At 33.4% G+C, this 17996-nt stretch overlaps 2 protein-coding genes across 4 annotated transcripts; both read left to right on the top strand.

Moving 5' to 3' along the window:
* The first annotated feature begins 96 nt into the window (after positions 1 to 96).
* Positions 97 to 1906, top strand: LOC140832555 (uncharacterized). Of its 3 annotated transcripts, XM_073196641.1 has the most exons (5): positions 110 to 405; positions 498 to 585; positions 1331 to 1483; positions 1723 to 1787; positions 1830 to 1906. In XM_073196641.1, the coding sequence occupies exons 1-4, from the start codon at positions 273 to 275 to the stop codon at positions 1754 to 1756; spliced, it is 408 nt and encodes a 135-aa protein (XP_073052742.1). In that variant the 5' UTR covers positions 110 to 272; the 3' UTR covers positions 1757 to 1787; positions 1830 to 1906. The 3 variants fall into 3 exon arrangements, with proteins under 3 accessions (XP_073052743.1, XP_073052742.1, XP_073052741.1); XM_073196642.1 differs by having other exon boundaries at positions 97 to 405; positions 1390 to 1483; positions 1723 to 1906; XM_073196640.1 differs by having other exon boundaries at positions 111 to 405; positions 1723 to 1906.
* Positions 1907 to 4181: 2275 nt separating this feature from the next.
* On the top strand, positions 4182 to 9465 carry LOC140832557 (mitogen-activated protein kinase kinase kinase 1-like). The gene is made up of 8 exons (XM_073196643.1): positions 4182 to 5523; positions 6082 to 6166; positions 6288 to 6350; positions 6725 to 6882; positions 7224 to 7296; positions 7418 to 7477; positions 7959 to 8063; positions 8634 to 9465. Exons 1-8 carry the CDS (start codon positions 4430 to 4432, stop codon positions 8844 to 8846), a joined length of 1851 nt encoding a protein of 616 aa, XP_073052744.1. The 5' UTR covers positions 4182 to 4429; the 3' UTR covers positions 8847 to 9465.
* Positions 9466 to 17996: the final 8531 nt, after the last annotated feature.

Raw genomic sequence — 17996 nt, forward strand, 5'->3', positions numbered from 1 at the left:
CTTCTGAATTTAGGAGTGGTCAATTTTTAATTTTGTTTGGTTTGTTTTTTCCTGAGCTATACAAATATAACTTGATGTTCTGTTCGAAAATCAAATTAACTCTATTGTAGAGTACAGTTGCAATGTACCATTAAGATGTAATAGCATCCTCGTGATTATGTTGTTCACTTTATGTGAAATTGTTTTGTTTAAAGTTAAATCAATATAAACACCAGTAGTACATCAAAATCAATTCAATCGCTCCAAAATCCTCTGATTTTTCGTTTCGTGCTATGGATTTTGTTGAGGTGTTAGCCATCTTCGGACCCGGAATCTCTGGCGCGGTATTCGGAGTCGGCTGGTGGTTTTGGGTTGACGCTGTTGTTTGCAGCGTCGTCAAGGTTCCCTTCGTTCACTATCTCCCAGGTATTTGTCCTCAAGTTACAGATACAAAGTTTGGTTTTGTTATTTTATATTGCGTTCTGTTATTAGATTTTTTTTCCGTTTGCTATTTGCAGGAATTTTTGCATCTTTTGCTGCTTTGATGTTTAATTGCGTGAAGAAAGAGGATATTGATTACTCGCCCTACGATGAAGGAGAGTGGAGGTATCTTACATGCTTTTAAAGTACCGACTCGACGTGATGACATTGTGGGTTTTCGATTGTTGTTAGGGCTTGGGATTTTTATTTGACGCGATCTATGGTAACAAGATAACCATTTTGTAAATTTTTGCACCGCTGTTTAGTATAGCATATCGGCCAGACATAAATTCCAAGGATTACGGGTACTTTTAGGAATGCAAACTTGATCTTTGGAAAACTGTATTCAAAATTCTAGATACTAAGCAACTACCCTAGCTCAAGGCACCTCAGATTGTAGTATAGAGAAATTCCATGATCCGAAACTCTAGTATTTTCGGTGACTAGTGAGATTTTGTTTGCTAAAGAAGTTAGGGAAAACTATTTTATGTGTGCTTAATTTTACGTGTTCAGCCAATTTAATTTGATACAAGTAGAATGTATATCTTCACCAATGTGTTGATCTTCGTTTCAGTTATTTTTGTGTCATCGACTGTGTAATTTGGCGTTACATCAGAATGACTTGAATCTTCTCTACCATCTCTGTGTCTTTGCATGTTTCTCCTATTATATGGTGTTATCTAATTAAGGTTTCTTGTCATCCATGTGAGCTATGCATTAGCTTAAATATGATAGCGCAAATCTTAACAAATAACATCAAAATCCTTATCTGATCGACTGCATTCTTTCTGCTATAAAATTCGCTGCAAACTGACTTGTAAATGACGCAACTTTATACTTAATCTATTTTGCCGCTCCCTTAATTTTTCAGGTTGAAAGTTTGGCTTTTCATTGCGTATGTTGTATCTTTTGTCTCTTTGGCTGCATCAGTTGGCATATTGATACAAGATGCGATGGTGACAACCGGTCCTTCAGCATGGACAGGCGTTGCAGGTGTTCTTCAATGTGTGTGTGTGCTGATCAGGTAAGGGATGTGTTGTTTTCTGGTTTTTTGTTCTTCCTACTTTAACATATAGTTATGACATTTAAAGATCTGTGTATTTACATTTAACTTTTCTACTGCCCTGGCATATGAACAAACAACTGTTCAGCAAAATGACAAATTTATACTTGAAAGAAAGGTCCATCAATTTTAGAATCTTGATTGATCAATGTATCTATGCAACTTTCGTGATTTTTTTTACTCGTTGCTTTCCCATGCAGCGGGCTGATTTATTGGATCTCTCATTCCGAATAATCTGATGTGCCCATAGCTTTTGAATATTGGGTTTATAGGTGAGTCGTCTTGTTAAAGCTTGTATCTTTGTTTATTTATATGTCATTATGTTGAGACAGAAGCGTGGTTGCCTATGCTTTGTTTTATGTGAGGAAATAATTTTGAAGTGAATATGGCACATTGGTTCTTTTGTTTTCTTAAAAAAACTGGTAATCCAATTTCTCCGATGCAATCAATCCATGTGTTTTATTTTCCATGCTGTTGCAATAATGCTATGCCAACACGCCGTACCCCACAGTGCTTTCATGTTTCATAATCGTCATCAAATTATTCTTAAATCGCAATTCTTTTAGTTTTATCAATTTTTATAATTAGTTTTGCGTGGAACAAGAGCAGTTTTATAAATTATTTTTTTAGATCGGGATGTAGTATAATTATTATGTAAAATAAAAAAGGAAATTTAAAAATACGTACATTTCTGTGATATATATATATATATATATATATATATATATATATATATATATATATTATATCTACACAATATTATTAAGTATGAGATCTTTAGATTAACTATACCTTACTAAAAACTTTATCAAATCTTTCTATATTTTATATAAAAAAAACTCTAAATAAAACTTCTATCGAACAAGTTTTTTAAATTGAAAATAATTTCGTGATAATTGTTTTATATTATTTGATAAAATATAAAATAATAATAATACATGTCATTTAATTTTTTATTAATATATATATATATATATATATATATATATTATAAGGTCAATAAAAAATATACGATATATTTAAAATTTAATTAAATAAAATGGATTTTAATTTTTTTAAATCGAGAAAAAAGAGTTGAATCTGTTAGTTAGGTGAGATCGTTATTTAACTCGTTAATTAGTTTATTAATTAGTTAGAGTGGAGAAACAAATAAGAAGAGTGAAGAGCTCAACCCACTTTTTTTTTATTTTAAAAAATTTTCTTTTTTTAAAACATTTTTTAAAATAAAAAAAATAAGAAGAGTTGAGCTCGACCCATTACTCTAAATTTTTTTATTTATTTTTTTTCTTTTTTTTTACTCTTCTTATTGTGAATAAATGATTTCATAAATGACACATATAATTTATATAAATTTCATAATTTGTATAGCTCGATCCGCTCTTCTTAATTTATATAGATTCCATAAATGATACATATTATATAAATTTTTAACAAATTGATAGAATAACATAAGAGTGGGTCGAGTTTTGGGGTCGAGTTTTGTAGGTTGGGTCGAGTGAATGGAGTTTGGGGTTTGGGCCGATTTTGAGTCAAGTGGATAGAGTTGATGGATTTTTGATACAATACATAATTGATATTTATGATGATCTATTTAAATATAATTAGAATGTATATGAAGTATATAAAAAATTTATAATTATGTAAACATTTTAATACGAGTTATATATTATAATTTAAGTAAGTTGTTAAAAAATTCATAACAACAGTATAAACTTATTTTAAAAATGTATCGTTTAGTCGAGCCATGTGAGTTGAATATCGACTGAATGTTTTAATTTATATAAAATTCATAACAAATTTTATAACAATAGTGTAACATAAAAAAATTCATAACAAATTTCACTCCAACATATTCACTCGAATGAATGTTTAATGTATCTCAATGGGTTGAGCTTCCATGTTATTCGTGTACTGAATGTGGGTCGAGCCACATCCAAAAACTTCACTTTTGGTCGAGCCAAACCCCCAAGCTGATATATATCGAAATTTTATTATATATCGAAATTTTCACAAATCTCTTAAAATTGAAATATATTATTAAGAAATTTTTGGATTATAATCAATTAAACTTTTGAAATTTTTTTTAATTAGAGGTATATATGTTAACTCGAATTGAAATCAATTAAACTTTACACCAATGCAATGTCCACTCTTCAGACTTGGGTCTAGCTCGACCGAGGTGTGAGTTGTGAAGAGCTCTTGGTGAAGAGCTCGACCCAAGCTCTTCACAAAACGGTGGACCCAACTGTATCTACTCGACCCAAAAATTGTTTTGATGGTTTACAAAAGTGAAGAGATCGACCCACCTTGACCCCGAGGTGGGTCGAGGACTCGACTCAATTTTTTAAGATTTTAGCTTTTTGTTTCGTCGATCCGCGCCGTTCTACCGATAACACGACGTTTTTTTATCTACGTAACGACGATCCAGATAATCAATATTCACACTTCGAGAATTCGTCAAGATGAGTCTCGTTCCTGTTCTAGAACGATCGTTTTGATACTATTTCTGCAAACCATGACGAGAAGTGAGTCGGGAGAATTTTAAGAAATTACTCTCCACTCCCTTTTACTGAATAAAGACTTAACGCTCCCTTTTTCCTCATTTTCCATATATATATATATATATATGGTCGAAATTAGCGAATTTGGCAACTTGTTGATTTTCCACGTTCACTTGGTGATGTATATCTATTCCCGAGAAGTCGTATAAATGCCCTTGCGACGCCGTTTTAGTCCTCCGCTTCCTCTCTGCTTCCTGCTCCAACCTCGGTGCAATTCTGACCCAAATTTTAGTTCCGCAACCCTAAAAACCGCAAACAAGAACACTGGGAAAGTTCAGTTGGTTTGAGGGCGCTTTAGCAGCATTCCTCGTTATTGATTCATGAATATTGTTTTTTTACCCTCACAATGCATCGGTTCCCCAAAATCTTCGCTCATAACTCTGATCGCCTGAAAACTGGTAAGAGCTCCAGCTCCAGCTCCAGTTCCAGCTCCAGCTCCAGCTCCAGCTCCGGTCCCAGCTGCCAAGCCGCCGAGCCGAGGCGGAGGTTGGCTCGTTGCAACGCCTCGAAAAACTTCAACTACGAGTTCTCTCCTAGTTCTTCATCATCATCCTCGTCGTACTTGGTGGAGGAATCTATTCGCACACGGACGCGTGATTTATTAGGCGATGAGAAAAGCCTTAGAGTTGATGGAAATTATGGTGACTTAGATGTTCTTTGCAAAACCTTAGGATTCTCTGGTATAGATGACTTCGCTATACCTTCCGAGGAGTACAAGGCGATGAAGATGAGAACTGCATATGCTCCTGTTGTATTTAGTCAGATATTTGAGGTCAATTATGACAATTACGCCGAACTTTATGGTGGTGTTAGTGGTACTGGTGTTATTGATGTGAGTGATCAACAAGGTGGGGGTAGCCAAGTTTGTTTTGGATTTTCGGGAAGGGATAATGGTGTAATGAGCAAGAAATTTGAGGAAAGTAGAGATTTTTGTGATGTGGATGGAAGCAGGGTTCGTGTTTTTGATAACGATGACTGTGCGATGTTGGGGGCTAATACAAGTGCAAGTGATTTGATTTCGTGTGCTAATTCAAGGGGTAGGTTTGAAAGATTCCGCGGAAACGGTATCAAGGGTGTGCGACCCCCGGTTTTAGCGCCACCATCATCTGTGTCGAGAGTGTTCATGATGGATACTGATGCAATTGTTTCAAGGGTTGAGACTGGGTTTTCTCCGGAAGAATATGGGGAAGAAGAAGATGATCAAAAGAGAAACGAGGAAGTTAGGATGAGAAGGGTGATGGTAATGGAAGACAACTGTGTGCTCTCTGAATCATGTTCGTTCACCACATTTTCAAATGATGATGATACTTCAAGTACCACAACCGAACCGACATCAAGTACTTCACCTGATGGGGCATTAAGACGAACTATTATGGGGTGGCAGAAGGGTGAGCTCTTGGGTAGTGGCTCCTTTGGATCTGTTTATGAGGGAATAGCTGAGTAAGTAGTTTGCCACTTCATTTGATATTAATATTAATTAATCTGGTATCTTAATTATCACAGGCACCAGACCTGGTTTAATCTAAAGGTGTAAATCGAGTCATGTACCCTGTCAAAATGAAGTGCAGTGGGGCATAATGTTTTTCAATTTAAAATATTTCTATACGTACTTTACAGAGCGGTCAACAGAAGTAAAACAAATATTCATCAATAAATTAGCAAATAGGAATGGTTATTACATTAAATTTCAATTAAAATAAATTTTTCTTATATGCCATATGCTTAAAAAATTCATTTAGCTTTTAATGCGCATCAAGACACATGTTTCACGTCCAAGATTGGTCCCTTGCTCAAGGGATGCATCTCTATACGTCTCTATGCAAAAATACAGGCTCTCTCTGCTCCTTTAGCCTAGGCACAAACAATTTGGGATTTTGATAACTATAATATGTTCATATTATAGTACGATTTTGCAAATTGGAGTATTCGAGAGGATAACAAACTTATTTAATAAGTTTTCTATTATTTTGTTATTCATTATGGCTTGCTTTGCTGCAGTGATGGATTCTTTTTTGCTGTGAAGGAAGTATCTTTGCTTGATCAAGGAGATGAAGGCAAGCAACGAATTATCCAACTTGAACAGGTTGCAATGCTTTTTCTGAACTTCATCATTATTTTCTAAGTTGTTGTAATGACTAGTTTGTCTGGATTTGTATTTTTTTCTTTACTCATCTTTAATATATTTTTGGTCATGGTCTTTTTAGGAAATTGCTCTTCTAAGTCAGTTTGAACATGAGAATATAGTTCGGTACTATGGTACAAAGCGGGTAATGCTTTCTTACTTTTTGGTTTCTCTTTATTGTAATGTTTATTTTTCCTCATCGTAATTAGGTTTTCTAGCATGCTAAATCTTCTCATATATTTCATTAAATTGTTAGCCAAAATTCATTGTGAGCCGGTTCAGATTCACAAATTGGCATGAGAGGGTAAAGCCTGAGGATGACAGTGTTTTCATTACATTGTTAGCCAATATAAGCATGAGGATAACAATGTGGAAAAAATTCCACGGATCTTTTTTAAAACAGATCTTTGAAGAATCTCATTTATTATATGTTGGTTTATTAAAAAATGATCAAATTTATATGTGAATTTTTATCCAATTCTTCTTGCAAATGCTGAAAAGTATCCTTTGTCTCTGTAGGATGATTCGAACCTCTATATTTTTCTTGAGCTTGTTAACCAAGGTTCTCTTTTAAGCCTCTACCAGAAGTACAAGCTTTGGGATACCCAGGTCTCCACTTACACCAGGCAAATTTTACATGGTTTGAATTACCTGCATGACAGAAATGTGGTACATAGGTAATCAAACATGATTACTCTTATGTTTTCTAGTGTCGGAAGTTTAGTTTTTTTATGAAAAGAAAAAAAAATCATATTTTACATTTCGATGGATTTGATCTTTTGTTGCATCAATTCATTTATTTTCTCGTTCATCCTTCGGTATTCTTTTTAGATGGTGAAGTAAAAAAATGCTTCACATGACAGGATCTTCTATTTGAAAAAAATTATTTATTATACCAATTTTTTAGAGAATCCTTGACTGAGATGTATTTTAATAGGTGAAGTCTCGGTATTTTTCCTTCTTTAATTTGCACTTTTATCAATAGCCAGAATGTTTCAAACTTTGTGACATATTGCAGAGATATTAAATGTTCAAATATATTGGTGGACACAAATGGTCTGGTTAAACTTGCAGATTTTGGGCTTGCAAAGGTCGACCAACTATTTCCTTTTGTTTACCTATTATTTTCCGTGGTCTTCTTTTTCAACTTAAATTCCTTCTTGGTATAAAATCTCTATTCTCTTATGTCAAATATTTTTATTCATTTTGCAGGCCACCAAGTTGAATGACTTGAAATCTTGCAAAGGAACTGCTTTTTGGATGGCTCCTGAGGTTTGCCCCGTGATGACCTTGCTACTTAAAAGAAACATGGCTGGTTTCAATTAATTTGTCAATCTAAATTGCGAGATAGTGAAATATTTTCTTATAAATACTTGGAAAACTGGCCTTCAATTCCCCTGAATATTCTGACATGAAGAAAGTTAGCTCACTGGTACATTGTTGAGAGGAATGATGTTAGTATCAATGTCATAGAAAAAGTGTTACTGATTGCATTTAGAGGTATTGAGCATGGGAGATTTAACTCAATCTGAGTTGAGCTCATCGGATATATTCTGGCAAGTTTTGGAGTTGATCTTTATTAGAGGTTCTGAAATCTGAAAAGAGAACTGATATACAGAGGAATTATAGAGTGGTTTAGCAATTAATATTTTTCTCTTCGTTTCAAGGCTGGTGTTACCGTGTTGGTTTTCTTTTTTCTTATGCCAGTTTTGTGGTGCCACATTTTACTGAATAGCCTTATGTGCTGCTACAGGTTGTTAGGAGCCTAGGTTATGGCTTATCTGCTGATATATGGAGTCTTGGATGTACTGTCTTGGAGATGCTAACTGGGCGCATTCCATACTCTCACTTGGAATGGGTAAGTAAAGCACTCGACATCCACCCACACAGTTACCAGACATGGTAAATTAGTGGAAGTTTGTGGATCTTTTTCGTGAAGAATAATGTCCAGCATGCTAATCAAATTGTGTGACCATTTGTATTTTATGTGGGCCATTAATGCACTATAAATTGAAGTTTAATACAATTATAATTGATTATTCTTTGTGAGCACTCTCAACCATGAAGTACATCAGGCTTTTGTTTTGAGAGGAGATGATGTTTAAACTCTTCATCAACTCTTATTTCTTGTCATCGGCCGTAAAAGCACATTTGTTATTGGCACTGCCTATTCTGGGATATTTATCATATGAACGGCTTGCATTTTCCTATTCTTGCCATAATTATTCATTCATGGTGAGTCATTTGATAGATTATTATTATTATTATTAGGCGTATGATCAAGTCTACACTAAATTTTTCTGTTTTTTCAAGTGGGTCGTGTTTCTTTGTAGTTACTAATTAACATCAGTTTGCAAGGTGGATCTTGTCCCACTGCTTTTCCACATGAATTTCTGTAGTGTTAACATCGTGCTTTTTGATTCAACAGATGTCAGCATTATTTCGAATAGGAAAGGGTGAGAGACCACCTATTCCTGATTCCCTCTCCATGGATGCTCGGGATTTTATACTTAAATGTCTGCAAGTAGACCCAAGTTCACGGCCAACAGCCGGTCAACTCTTGGACCACCCTTTTGTGAAACGACCGCTTTCACCATATTCAGGCTCAGCGTCTCCTCACACTTTCAGTAGTCAAATATAAAGCCATTTTAGGCTTTTAACGTAAGCAAACCAACTATTGTTCTTGGCCCAACTCCATGTCTTACATAATATCAATGCCTCGACACACATCTAGCCACTTCAATTATTCGTCTTGTTTTCCATATAATTTGGTTAGCGTAAGTTAATTTCGCGTGTTATAGTCTATCCTTACTTTTTACTAGCACAACCTTCTACCCCCTTTCCTTACATAACCAAAAGTCCAAAAGAAAGAACCAAGGAGTACAGAGAAACCAAATTAAACATAGACGGAGTTTTTCTTTCCATACAAAGCCAGCGAGCATGTGCATCTTGCACTCTACTCATGTCGGATTCTGCATGTTTCGTCACGGTATCGCAGTTCTTTTTTCCCTCTTTTTAGTTCCAGACATCGATTTTCGTATCTGACCATATTTTTGCCGCATCATCCTTGGTTATCATTTTGTTTCGATAATGGCCCTATGCAATTTTTGAGAGAGCGATTTTTTTTTTCTTTTTGCATTGTTTGTACAGCGCTTTTTTCCCTCGTACGAAGTTTGGTAAGTCAGCAATTCTTTGTGAATTGGGTGGGGTTGTACAGATGGAACCCTAAATGTTTTTGTAAATTAATGGGTTAGATCAATTTTTTTTATGATGATAAAATTCGAAATCCTCGGTGTGTTAAGACTGTAAACTACATTGACGAGCTCATTCCAAAATTTATTATATAGAAAACATTGAACTCGTAAATTCTAATCGAAAAAATTAAACTCGTAAATTCCAATCGAACGTTAACTACATACAATTTCACAGTCATAATATACATACAATTTCGCGACTGGAATTTGACAGCATCTCGCAGAGGATGACAATATCCTCCGAGTAAGTTCAAAAATGATAGAACGTCCATAAATATCCCAGTTACAAGCTCATATATCCTAATTAACTTGTCTTTCGTCTTTGCATTTTCGAAGGGTCGCTGCATTTGATGTGCATCACCACTCCTCAGCTCCTGAGCATAAGCGATTAACTTTGCTCGACGATCATCTCCTCGTAGAGTTCTGACCATGCGAGTTTTAGAACAAGAAAACGTGTTTGGATCGAACCTAGCTAGATTTGATGAAGGTTCCATGTAAACACTGATTATACCATCTCCCTCGTCTGGCATCACGTTTAGTTGAAATTCTCCATTTCAGAGCGAATAATATGGAACGAGTACGGGGATATCCAAATAATGCCATCCCTTTGGCTGAAGTTTGGAAAACATTTCTTGTACAGAAAAATTTCAACTTTAAAATTGCATATATATGAAGTGAGAATATGTATGCGCCCTTTATGCGCCCACATTTTTTTTAAAATATATTTACTCGAATGGCTTTTATTACAAAATCAAATAAAATTTTAATCTATGTTCACAAATATAAAGGTTAAACGTCTCTATAGCATTATAATGACTTCATTTTCATGTTATAGCTAATGAAAACTTCCAAGCACAGAGACTAAAAAGATTTAACCCAAAAGTAATAACATACAAGTACTACATCGCAAAGAAAACGTTGTTCGATGGAATACGGCATAATTAAAGCCAAAACAGACCCATGTTTTCATTTCATCCAAGGGTTTTTCAAGAAGTCGTAAACCCTAGGAAGAAAGAGAAAACACATGTAGCATCAAAGCACACAAGTCTCTGATTACTTAAATTATTCAGTCCGATTCTTCCTCAGAAACCGGGGAGGTATCAAGTTACCAAGAATCACAGGAGGGTTAGGATTTGGACCCGTCCCGTTCCTTGGTGGATCCAGTAACACTGGCAGAAACTCCAGTTGGTCACAGGCAAAATTGTAGTGCTGAAACTTCCTGACATATCCCTCCTTGCCCTGAAAATTGAATAAACAAATTCAATGGCCACGCATGATAAAGAATCTGTTGACAAATTGCCATTTTCAGTATTATTCAAGGATCTGGTACTGTATGTCTGTACCTGGATTTTTGCCCATGTAATTTCGCATATTTTCTTGGAAGTGAAGGACCCTCTATCGGTTTGAATGCCTCCCCACTTGAAATTTTGTAGAACCTCCATGAATTTCATGGCAGCAACAGCAGTTGTGAAGTTGACAAAACCATATCCCAAGTTGTCCCACTTCCTATCATTTCAAAGGTAACCGAATATATATTTTAGACAAATTAGGAAAGACGGTTGCTAATGAAGTGTTTAACTGACATTGTGTAATTGAATTACCGGAAATCCATTGGAAGATACAGGAAATCATACTCCAGGGAGAATTTAGAGCAGTAATGATCCAGAAAGTTTAACATATAATCTCTCCTAGCATACAACGCAGAAGAAATCCATTACATACAGTCATCGGTCCAAAGGGACATGCCGTGAAAATTGTGTAAATAACAAGAAATTAACTTTCACATGCTTACGCTTCAGGAAGTATATAAATATACCAAATCATTAGCATTGATAACAGTTACAGAGGTTCAATGCATTGATGCGCAGAATCAGAGGGAAAAATGCATGCATCGTTACCAATATTCAACGTAATCAAATCATTCGAAATTGGTTTTGTTGATGAGACTACGAATGCATTATTTTCATCTTGGAAAATTCCGAAGAAAACACCATCCACAACACCAATAAGCGTACCTCAGCTGGTTGGGGATGTTCTTTATCATTACAGTAGTGTTCGTTGTCGAATTGTCTTTGGTTAATGGCGCCGAATACAGTGACACGGTTGGCGGCAGCGACTGCGAATCGATGCCGCAGCCATCGCCGGGGATCATAGTCTTGGACCTCATCAACTTTCTGGGACTCCAGTCTAGTTTTGGCGGCGATTTCTTGAGGGAACAGAATTGCCTCCCATGTCCTCTGAACCGAGTCGGCCAATTTGTCCTAGTAACCTCCTTCATGACATCAACTTTGTCCACCTTCTGCTTCCCATCAATCTCCTTGACACCATTGACAAAAGGTTTCGCCACCCTCTCACAAAATCCATTGCCTACGGGCGAAGACTTGAGAGGACTCGAAGGATGTAGATAACACTGTACACGTTGATCGTAGTATGCCGTGTAATAATGAAAATAACTGGAATAGGCTGACATATCAGTAGGATATGCCACCACCGGCTCTTCCATCTGCGGCGGCAGCGGTGCTGGGCCTGGATATGGCTGAGAACGCGGTGTATACATAATGCGGCGGAGAATTTGAGAGTGTCGACCATTAATAGCAGGCCTTCGATCATATTGTAAGATTTTGGTGGGCCTCCATTCTTCAGCCTCAGGGTTCAGTAGGTTTTGAAAGTTGGAAGCTCATCGTGGAAGGTGAAAAGATCGCAGAAATGTAACATGCATGAAGTAAAAATGGTTTCTTGCCAAAACTTGGTCCCTTTTTTCCCAGCAAAAATTGGTTGTGAGAACCAGTTCATCAAAGAAATGACTTAAGCCATCAACGTATACAGTATTTCAGATTTCCAATGATGATGATCAAAATATTTTCATTTATTCAACCACTGTAAATTTAGTAAATCCTTCAACAAAAAATAAAATAATAATAATAATAATAATAATAATAATAACAAAATCAATAAATACAGTGATTTTAATTATGCTTATTAACCCGAAATAATGTATGACAAATTAAACTTACAGTGAAATAATGAGAATGGACAAATATTTGCAATATTTTTATTAAAAAAATTTAAAAAATTGTTTGTAGAATAACTGTCCATTTTTACAGATATCAATAAAAATGTTTTATAGTTTAAAATAATATTTCTATTTTTTGTGATTTATTACTTATGACTAAGTTTTTTTTTTGTTTTAAAAATATCAAAAAAAATGTATCTAAGTTATTTTAAATATATATATATTTGGATAACAGTTTTTCGAAAAATATATTCATAATTTTCTTGCAAAAATCTTGTCTCAACATACATTTTTAGTTTCTTAACTGTAAAACACTAAAATTATTTTAATTAAATTAGAAAGACAGCTAAGTCAAAATTATTTGGATAACTATTTTATTGAAAAAAAACGTTTACTTATAATATATTAAAAATATTTATTTTATAAAAATAATTAAATTAGGAAGACGAGATGCCAAAGTGCCGAGAAGCTTCTGAACATTATGCATGTGCTGTTATTCGAGATGTTAAAATCATACACGATTCATCAATCTGATAAGGTTCAACTCGAAAGAAATCAGGTTTGCGATTTTCGAGTTCAGGTCAGATCAGATTAGACTAACTGACCCAAAAAAATAATCGGGTTGAGTAAGGCTTTGGTCAACCCGAAAATTTTATTTTTTTTAAAATAATATAATTAATAAATATTATCTATATTTTTATATATTGTATGTATGAAAAAATATTTATTGTATAATTATAATATAAATTTTCATAATTTAATATTTATTTTGAATATTTTTATTTTTTAAATAATTATTTATTATTTATTTGATTTAGTAAATATATTTTGTTTTCTAATGTTAAACTTTCAAATTTAAATCATATGAGAAACATTTTGTTATTATATATTTAAATTAGAATATTATTATTTATTTTTTGAATTTTTTTATTTTTCTTATAAAAAATTCAAAAATTCAAAATCGGAGTAATCTGGTTAATTCGAATACGAGTCGAGAGTTTTCGGATTGATTCGAATTCGATATATATTTGGATTGAATAATTTTTTTAATAGTATTTTTATTCGACCCGACTAAATTGACTGAATCCATCCGAATTGGCACTCATAGATGTGATTTCTTTCATTAATGGCAAAAGATGTTGTGTAATTATGTTTCTTGGAATTCGAGATAATATTACATGAGCATTTTGTTGTTTGTTTTTTTCATTGCAAATCGAGAACTCCACCAGAAAAATTTATTTTCAAATTATCTATATTTCACAATATATTTAGGTCCATTTAGGTAGATCGAGAAAATTGTATGAATAAATAACATTATAATTATAATTATAATTATAATTATTAAAATATTTAAGAACAACATAGGATAATAGGGTGGGTTTCTTGTGAAACGATCTCACGAATCTTTATCTGTGTTACGATCAATCCTACCGATATTCACAATAAAAAGTAATAATCATAGCATAAAAAGTAATATTTTTCATGGATAATCCAAATAAAAAATCTCTATCACAAAATACGACCCGTGAGACTGTCTCACACAAGTTTTTGTCAGGATAGAGTGAGTCTCATGTGAGACCGTCTCACGGATCTTAATCTGTGAGACGGGTAAACCCTACCAATATTCACGATAAAAAGTAATATTTTTTCATAGATGACCCAAATAAGAGATCCGTCTCACAAATACGACTCGTGAGACCGTCTTACACAAATATTTGCTTATATTAAATATATAAATAAGATACCACTAATTTATTTAATAATTATGTAAATTGTCAAATAAAAATAAATACCATCATTTTGGTCCCATTTAACCCAACTTATTTATGAAAGTTAGTATTTTTAAAAGTCGCATATGTTAGTTACATAGAGTCATGTTATAATTTTAGATTTTTTTAAAACTTTAAAGACCATCTAACCGATCAAACCGGTACAAAATCAAGGCAGAAACTTGTATAAGGGTTCCAATGTTGTATCTTTTGAGACGAGTCTTTTATTTGAGTCATTCATGAAAAAGTATTATTTTTTATGTGAAGAGTATTATTTTTTATTGTGAATATCGATAGGATTGACCTGTCTCATAGATAAAAATTGACGAGATCGTCTCATAAAACACCTACTCCAAAATCAAATATCTAATTATTTTATTTGAAAAACCACAGTATTTAAGAAATAAATCCCAACATAATCACAAATGACAACTCGGATGCAATTTGAGTCGGGATGTACCAAATCATGAAGCAGAAGTACGTGTAATCTTTTGATTTGACATAAGTTGATATTTTTCAGTATGAAATTAATAATGACTGATATTTTTGGTTTTTTTTAAAAAAAATATAACAAAAACAGCACCAAATAGTGTGGGCGTAACGTAACGCAAGTTGTCATACTTTTATGTGACGCATATCTTTTCATACAGTGCCCATTGGTTTTCTTTTTTAAGACAAAATGTACCTTAGTTTATTGTGGATTTGTTCAACGTTTCCTTGTTCAAATATCCACCAGATTTTATTTTTTTTTTTGAAAAACAAGATATTATATTAATATTAAATGTATAAGTATAATCACATCACAATCTGATACTAATAATAATTAAGTTGGATCTGAGTTTGGCCAATGAGGAAGATGAGAACTGGAATGAAGGCACAAAACTGCACACAAAACTGACTGGTCCCTGTAGTTGGACTTAGTTTGGCCCAATTCAAGTGAGAACTAGTTACTGGTGTCAGGACCAATACAAAGCCCACTGGGCTTTTATATAGCCCAATGAAATGGCAGATTTTGCAAACAATTTCGTCTCGTTTCTTTTGACGAGACAACGAAAATAGCACAGTCGGTAACATAAAATTCTTCCTAATATAAGGTGATAGCGAAAAAGTCTGCTGCCAATCCAAATCAAAACACTTACACCAGCGTTGACATATTTTGCTTCCATTTCGAAGAATTTTGATGCAATGGATTTTTCAATAATTCACTCACGTATACAAACACTGTCTTTTTTTTTTTTTTTTTTTACATATACATCTCTTTCGACTTTCGAATTTCATCACAATATTTATTTGTGAATCATATATAATTTCTCATATTCGATCAAATAAATATATGAAATACAAACTAAAATTGTGAACAATAACCGGACACATCGAAATGTGACAATTGTCTCTATCAAAGGTCAAAACCATCCCTCTTCGAACCTCAAATGTGAGACATTGTACCCCATAAATCTTATTGCAAAGCTAATGTCGCTCAATCTTCGAAATGGGCGCATCCAATTTAAGGATCGAAGTGGTCCAAAACCAATTATATATCATGCCATGCAATTACGAATACTAATAATTGGATTTTATAACCCACAAAATTCTATTACACGTTACATAAAAATTGATTCGTACTATGGAAGTTATTTTGCAGTGAAATCGGTGAACAGAGATTTTTATTTTTTTTTTTTCATTTTTTCCAATTTCTTGGAAATTGGAATTCGGCTTACGTACATCAGACAATTAGTGCAGCACACAATTGAGACAAAAATTCCTTGTATGACATATAGTGTGGAAGATTTTATTTAATATGAAAAAGAATATATGGGAAAAGCAATTTTATAACATTATGCAATAAATATTTCTCAAGTGTTGCGGGCGGGGTTGTCTGCCTTTGGACAAGTCCAATGTTGGAATTTCTTGTGAGTTCACCCAACATATGGCCGCTCACCATTTAATTATGTAGCCCTAGACTCACTCTACTGAAAAAGATGGGTAATTAATTAATTAATTAATATTATTGCATATACTCGTGTTTCCAAAAAAAGGGGAAAATAAGATAAACATCGTGGAAGGGATACACACGCCATATGAAGAAACGTGGATGGATTATTTCCCGTACAAAAATTTCATAGGTCCATGTCTGAGTTTTAATGATTCCCATTGCCAGAAAGCGAGTGTGTTTTATGACAACGGCTGGATATGCGTGTAATAGATTAAATGATTTTGGCATTCTATATATAAAAAATTATATTACTATATAATCTCGTCTCAAATATATAAGCTTGTTTGTTTTTGTACGTCGTTTAATTTTTGATAAACCATTTCTAGAAACTTTCGATAATTTTTAAGTTTTCTTTATATTTTTTTTTTTGAAGAAAAAAATAGCAGTATCCAATGTAATATAAAGTCGAAGCGTACCGAACAAGAAATAACACAACCAAGGCAAAGTTTACAGAACCAATGCTAAATACCAATTAAGTAATATTTCACAATAAATAAAAATTTGTCATCGTTGGATATTACTTACACACACATATTTATATATGATAAATAAATGTCAGCTGCAATAGACGGCTGGTCGTCTGTAAAAAATTGATTTAATACAAAAGTTAAAAAAGGTACGTCCCAAATTGGTGCAAAATCAGTGGTCCAATTCCATGCAAAACATTTTTTTTTCCACTGTTGCTACTATTCCATATTCACGGATAAATTATCGGACTAACGCAATAAAACGTACATCGTTTTTTTTATAATTATTATGACAATGTTTAAGTTGTTTAAATATGTCAGAAAACTTAGCTTGCATTTTCAAAGCATTAGGTTTCTGCGTTGTGTCTTGCTAGAGAAACAAGAAAATAAATAATTATTTGCCAGATACATTGTCGAGGAATACTATGTACGTAGAAATGGGTAAATTTTAAGCATATAATAATAATTGTATAAACTTATATGAAAAGGTCGTTGAGTTAAACTAGAAAGTGTGCGGCACGTTAGAGGACAACATTTAATTTGACCATCAATTATATAACAACTTATTTCTAGTCGTGATGAGATTTGGTGATCGAATTTCCATGAATCAAGAGTTTTGTATAATAATATTAGAGTGGGTCTCATGTGACGATCGTCTCACGGATCTTAATACGTGAGACGTGTCAATCTTATCGATATTCACAATAAAAAGTAACACTCTTAGCATAAAAAATAATACTTTTTCATGGATGATCTAAATAAAGATCCGTCTCATAAATACGATCCATGAGACCGTCTCACACAAGTTTTTGTCAGACACGTGTTTTCTTTTATTTAATTTAATTTTAAAAGTTTACACTTGATAAAGTTGTGAATCTCTCATCAACATCATTATGTCTGGCATTTAAATTCACAAGTCCGAATTCAAAATTTTCACACTCTTTAGGGAACTTAAAGTTGGGGACGCCTAGATTCATGAAAATGATTCCCCTGTTGACCCATTTAATTTTTAAAAATATATTTCTCAATATATATCGAATAAATGAAACATATTTGGCTAAATTGTCAAATAAAGTATAATAATTGACAATTGTTAATTAGATTATATGGAATGATTTTAGCCATTGTTGACATGGCATATAAAAAAGATAAATACATAGGATTAACCTCGAAAAAGAAGAGGAAATGCACGTAAGCTGTCCGACGTTCGTGTATGAAACACACGTCTATCAAACCCCAATAATCTCTTCCCAAAAATTATTAAAATATGAAGTTAGATTCAATGGACAGTTGAC

The sequence above is a fragment of the Primulina eburnea genome, chromosome 5 (genome assembly GCF_022965805.1).
Source record: "Primulina eburnea isolate SZY01 chromosome 5, ASM2296580v1, whole genome shotgun sequence".
Lineage (NCBI taxonomy): Eukaryota > Viridiplantae > Streptophyta > Magnoliopsida > Lamiales > Gesneriaceae > Primulina > Primulina eburnea.

What these genes read in the sequence shown, in the direction of transcription:
- LOC140832555 (XM_073196641.1), top strand. Translation starts at nt 273, where the DNA reads ATGGATTTTGTTGAGGTGTTAGCCATCTTCGGACCCGGAATCTCTGGC. An exon ending in TACGATGAAGGAGAGTGGAG is followed by an intron (nt 586 to 1,330) that starts GTATCTTACATG and finishes TTAATTTTTCAG; the next exon opens with GTTGAAAGTTTGGCTTTTCA. An exon ending in TGTGTGTGTGTGCTGATCAG is followed by an intron (nt 1,484 to 1,722) that starts GTAAGGGATGTG and finishes TTTCCCATGCAG; the next exon opens with CGGGCTGATTTATTGGATCT.
- LOC140832557 (XM_073196643.1), top strand. Translation starts at nt 4,430, where the DNA reads ATGCATCGGTTCCCCAAAATCTTCGCTCATAACTCTGATCGCCTGAAA. An exon ending in GTTTATGAGGGAATAGCTGA is followed by an intron (nt 5,524 to 6,081) that starts GTAAGTAGTTTG and finishes GCTTTGCTGCAG; the next exon opens with TGATGGATTCTTTTTTGCTG. An exon ending in CAGATTTTGGGCTTGCAAAG is followed by an intron (nt 7,297 to 7,417) that starts GTCGACCAACTA and finishes TTCATTTTGCAG; the next exon opens with GCCACCAAGTTGAATGACTT.